The following is a 5,210-nucleotide window of genomic DNA, read 5'->3' as shown; positions in this document are numbered from 1 at the left end:
GGATCACTTCAAAGTTCCAAATCAAATAATCATGTGTCCAGCTGGAGGGGAAGTCAGAAAATCAGGAGCCTCTTAGTGAAAGATAGTGGTGTGTATCGAGTCTGACACCAAGCTGACCTTCCCACTTGAGGAAGAGGAAATGAGTTCAAGTGGAACACACTGACACCCTACTCAGCTGCTCACATACCCCAGAGCAGAAGGCCTCTCAATTGCTTGATGCTTCCATCTGGGCCGGGACCAAGGATAAACACTTCTGGGAATCACCCAGCCACTGGGATGCGTTGGAAAGTTCTATACCCCCATTACAGCCCTATCCATTCATTCTCACACCCAAATCTGGTTCAGCTCAGCTGGATTGGAAGAGTTTTAAAATAAAACATAAAAGCAAACACCACTGTAGTGCTTACACTGTGGGCCAAGTGCCGTTCCAAGCCCTTATATACAATAATGTTTTTAATCCTCAAAAGAGCCCTATGGGGGTAGGAATGACTCTATCATCCCTATTTTACAGATGAGAAAACTAAGGCACACATTTGAACCCAGGCAGTCAGGCTCTGGCACCATCCTCTTAACCAGTTCCCTACGCTGCCCCTCAGCAGAGCATCAAAAGCAGTGTTTTGCAGGCAGTGCGCACCTGGTGAATCCATCCCTCCTTTGACTTAGATGGGCAGATACCAAAAAGTGGACCGGATGGCCAAGGCTAAACACTCCCGGTCGCTTGCCCGTCTCCCAAGACAGGGCTTGGGATGAGGGAGCCAGGCTAGAGGGGGAAAGGCAGGGGACACAGGCAGTCCATGGCATAGAGGAGGCACTGGGCAGGCAGCAAGAAGCAGTTTGGCTTTGGTTTTGCCATTCACGTGCTACGTGCTCTTCAAGTGGACTTCCCTCGTGCGTAAAAAATGTTTTTTACCAGCACCTTTGGAGAAAGCTCAACGGGGACAAAACTAGGAACCTCATTAGTAGGTCTCCTCTTCCTCCTTATTTCCTGATCACTTAGGAATGTGAGACCTCCTCGTGCTTCCATCAGTAAAAAAAATTACTATCCAAAACAACCAATCATTGACTAGGCTCTGGATTCTAGTCTCGTAGACTTCCCAAATGGGCAGCTCTTAAAAAGCCAGGTTGGGCTAGCCTGTTTCCTCTCCAGATACATACTAAGCACAGCCACGGGCAAAGCACCCACTGGTGTGTATATATGGAGGACACGAAGGCAAGTAAGCCACAACTTGTGCCTGTCCTCAAGGAGACCATACTACGGTGGAGAGGGACGGAAAGTCTACAAATACCTATCAAATATATGTAGGCCCAGCTCAACAGGGCAGAAAGAGGAAGTGGAGTTTTGCAAGAGATTCTGTCTTTGCTTCAAGATAGGGGACGGAAAAGATATGTTTTTCTGTACCTAACCTCTGTTCCCTGCAGTCTGGGTGAGGGAACTTGTTTTTTCTTCTTCTTCTTTACCGAACAGGGACCTGAGACCACCACCCATTCCTCCCCCCTCAGCCTCACCCTGCAGAAGCCCATCTATGCCGAATTCCTACAGCACCAGCTGATGTTATCTCTCTGCACAGGTCGGAACTTGCAGGTCTTGGTCCATCTTGCATCTTCCTGTCTGGAACACAGTCTGGGACCCAGGGACATATTATCAATCCCTTTCCAAAACGGGTGGGTCCCCCATGCCCGGCTCAAGCACATTCCAGGACATAACCTTGAGCCTACCCTCCCTTCATCCCCACCTTTTTAAAAGCTGGCTCTGCTTCCTCTGAGAAGCCTGGGTTTTGGTGGGAGGAGGAAAGGCAGATACCATCAGGTGAGGCAGGGAGGGGCCCACCAAACTGGTGTTCCCACTGGTACTGTTTCCTGCCCTGATGGCTTCCTCACCCTCACTCAGGCTGGGTGGGGAAGAGTCAGGTACAGACAAGATGTCCCAGTCCCTCAGCCATTCACTGTTCTCTCCCCTTGGCATGCCCTTCACTTAGGTTGCATGCAAGGATACAGGACAGAGGACCTGGTGAGCCCCAGTGGTTCTGGACAAATGGTGCATTCTGCCAGGTAGCGTACACAGGCTGAGCTCCAAGTTGTTTCTGCAGGAAGGTCCCAGATTGTCCCAAGGGGGTGGTCATAGAAGCAACTCAAACCTCTGGAATCTTTGTTCAGTGATGTGGGCACTCACCCCACATCCTCCAGACACGGTCTCACCCTGGATGTGGAGCAAGGGTCTTGCTGGGCAACTAGAAAGGGTACCTGTCTCCAGGGCAACACGATCTAGATCTAGAGGCCTCAAGCATTTCCCACCCATTTCTGCTATGAGGCAATGCTACGGCTCTCAGTTTAAACTGGAGACAGTCTTAGAGAGGCTAGAAATACAAATACCGTCTGCTGGCAACCCCATCTCTATCCTCAAACTCTCCAGCTGCCTACTCACCAGAAACTACTGACGTGGGTACAGGTGAGGGTAAGTGAATCTAATCAATGATCAATTAAGAGTGTTTATTTTTAAATGGAAAGGGAGTAACACAGAGGCAACTTCTGGCATCTTCCTTCCAAGCCATCACCCCCACGTGCTCTCCAGCTCAAAGCACTGGCAGGAGGGGCCCCGGGACAGGCTGAGGGCCCAGACAGCTGCGAAGTCAGTCACAGAGAGATCTGTACAATTCTAGAGAGGTGGGATTCAAGAGTCCTTCCCAGCCTCCTCGTCCTGGAGCAGGGCTAGAGCTCAGGGGCATAGGGCTCTCCGGTGGGCGAGGGCACTCGCAGCTCAGCATTGTGCCTTACCACGGTGAAGAGCCCCACCACCGCTAGCAGGGCCATCACCATGACGGCAGAGCAGATGCTGAACATGTTCCGAGTGCCCGTTTTGTGATCGCTGTCATGGAGGACTAGGAGCCCCAGGCAGGCCAGTAAGTGCAAGGGCACCCGGAACCAGTTGAGTACGCCAGCTTGCTCTGTCTCAGGGATCACCTTTCTCCGCAGGAAGCTCATGCTGGGAAAGTATAGCCCGCAGGCCAATTCGATAAGTAGGAAGGCTATGAAGGACTCCACTGGATTCTCCTGGCCTGGGCTGGTGGAGAAAGTCAACATGAAAAGGGAGAAGACGACGATGAGGACTGCAAGGGAGAGTAGGTGCATGGGCTGAAGGTGGTACCTCTTGGAGGTAGCGATGCGGTACAGGGAAGAGCCAAGCAGGCTGGCTGCCATGAAACTGGAGAAGACGATGCCCAGCGGGGCCCCATGTGGGTCCAGCACAGGTGTCCAGAGGAAGACAAAGATGAAGATGACACTCTCAAACAGGGCTTGTATGGTGCCTAGCAGTAGCACGCGGCGGTCTGACAGGAGACAGCGTAGGCCTCCGGCACAAGTCCTTGAAAAGGCACGCTGCCGATCATAGTTCTCTCCCCAGTTATGAAGGGCCAAGGCCCCAGCCAGAGCCAAAAGAGGGATGGCAGCCACGAAGGGCGCTACAGGCCCCAGCCCCATCCAGCAGGCCACAGCCTCAGCTGCCACGCCTGCCACTACAGCCAGCACATGGTTCCAGAAGGCAGCTCGGGCAAAGGTAGCTGGGATCCACTCAGCAGGGAAGTCATGGCGCTCCACGTGTTCATGGATGTACCAAGCCTCAAAGGCAGAGAAGAGCAGGGCGGTGGACAGCCCACCAAGTGCTCGGCCCATCAGCAGCACAAAGTAGTCCCAAGAGAGTTTGGTTAAGCAGCATAGAGAGTAAGTGAGGGAGAAGAGGACACAAGACTTCTTGCGACCCAGCCAATCCACAAGGGAGGAGGCCACCAGTCCAAAAAGGACTGTGGAGGCAAGGCCACAGACATAGAGGATGGCAATCTGACCCTCCAGGAAGTGGTAATGCTGATACAGTTTATAGAGGTAGGGGGCCTGGAGCCAGTCAGCTGCCAGGGCCAGGAAGTAGACCTGATAGAAGTCCAGTTGAAACCGAAGGAAGGAGGGGTTGCTGCAGGCCCTTCCAGGGGGCTTAGCCTGGCATCTTGACAATTCCAATCCTAGGCAGGAGGCCAGGAGGACCACAAAGGCAAGGTAGGCAGTCACCAGCATGGCGGGCCCCCGGACGACCTAGAGAAGGAGGGGTGGGGGTGGGGTTAGAGTCACATCCATTGCCCAGGTAGCACTGTCAAGGGGCTGGGTGTCTAAGCAGAAGGCAGTTCCACCCAACCCCCCCCCTGCCAACTGCATTTCCCCACCCCTCAACTCCACTCCTCTAGAGCTCAGACCGGAGGGACCAGTTGGGTGGGTGGGAGGAGTGGCCCGCCAGAGCCGTCTCCTAGGACACGGTGGGGCAAGGAGGGGTAAGAGGAGAGGGGAGAAGACTGAGCACTCGCCCCACCCTTGCCTGGCATAGCAAAGAGGGAGTCCCTTCAATACAATAATTCCGGCCCCACGAGTTAAAGGGATGCTGCCCTCTTCTTCCACGACAGCTTCTGCATACTTCTATTACCTCCCATTCCCTCTGGAGAGCTCGTTTTAGCCCTCAAAGTCTTTCCATCTGTCCAGGGCATCCCTCCCGCCCGCGCAGGCCTCCCGATTTGCTTCAGGGTCACGCGCGTGCATCTCGGGTTCCCCCTCCTCCAGGTCTTAGGCAACCCCCTGCGCCCCCTAGCCCCCGCCCAGCGCCCCGTCGCCGCCACACCCACTCGCGCCTCGCCCAGACCCCGTCTCACCTGCTGCCCCGGTCTACGGGGACGCCCCGGACACGTCCGGCTCCAGGCCGCCCGGACGCCCTGCCCGCTCTACCTCCGGCTCCGGTTCGGGTTCCAGCAGCTTGCCCGCCTCTCAGCCTGCTTCCGGGAGCCGGGTAGGCCTCTGGCCGCCGCCATGATAGCCCCCTCACGTGACGGGGCGCGGCGCTCAAGCTCCGCCCCTGCTCCGCCTTCTGCCCCCCCCCAACCTCTGCTAGGAGCCCAACTCTCGACGCCCGCAGTAAAGAGCAGAGGCAGTAGTAGTTGCTACTGTCGCTCCTGCCCCCTTCGCTGTTTTCCCGTGACACCCGCTTCTTCGACTCCCGGGTGACTGTGGGGCCGCCCTGAAATAAGGATCCATTTTTTCTCTCCCTCCGCAACATGGAGAATGCCCGCAGTCCCGCAGACTCGCGGGCTGGCGCTTCCTAAGAAATGTCGCTACCCCGAGCCGAGCCGGCTCCTCGGTTTCCCTCTTTCTCACAGTAGCGACCGCCAGGCCCGACGTCAGTA

The 5,210-nt window shown here is 55.4% G+C and overlaps 1 protein-coding gene across 2 annotated transcripts; it reads right to left on the bottom strand.

Moving 5' to 3' along the window:
- Positions 1 to 2,489: 2,489 nt before the first annotated feature.
- Positions 2,490 to 4,844, bottom strand: MFSD5 (major facilitator superfamily domain containing 5). Of its 2 annotated transcripts, none has more exons than XM_042946665.1 (2): positions 4,683 to 4,844; positions 2,490 to 4,077 (listed from the first exon to the last, which is right to left on the bottom strand). In XM_042946665.1, the coding sequence occupies exon 2, from the start codon at positions 4,057 to 4,059 to the stop codon at positions 2,707 to 2,709; it is 1,353 nt and encodes a 450-aa protein (XP_042802599.1). In that variant the 5' UTR covers positions 4,060 to 4,077; positions 4,683 to 4,844; the 3' UTR covers positions 2,490 to 2,706. The 2 variants fall into 2 exon arrangements, with proteins under 2 accessions (XP_042802599.1, XP_042802600.1); XM_042946666.1 differs by lacking the exon at positions 4,683 to 4,844 and adding an exon at positions 4,460 to 4,538 and having other exon boundaries at positions 2,702 to 4,077.
- Between the last annotated feature and the right edge of the window lie 366 nt (positions 4,845 to 5,210).

The sequence above is a fragment of the Panthera leo genome, chromosome B4 (assembly GCF_018350215.1).
Source record: "Panthera leo isolate Ple1 chromosome B4, P.leo_Ple1_pat1.1, whole genome shotgun sequence".
In the NCBI taxonomy this organism is placed as follows: Eukaryota; Metazoa; Chordata; class Mammalia; order Carnivora; family Felidae; genus Panthera; species Panthera leo.
This window is presented reverse-complemented; position numbering and strand designations above follow the sequence as displayed.

Coding starts and splice junctions, on each gene's coding strand:
- MFSD5 (XM_042946665.1), bottom strand. CDS start 4,059: ATGCTGGTGACTGCCTACCTTGCCTTTGTGGTCCTCCTGGCCTCCTGC.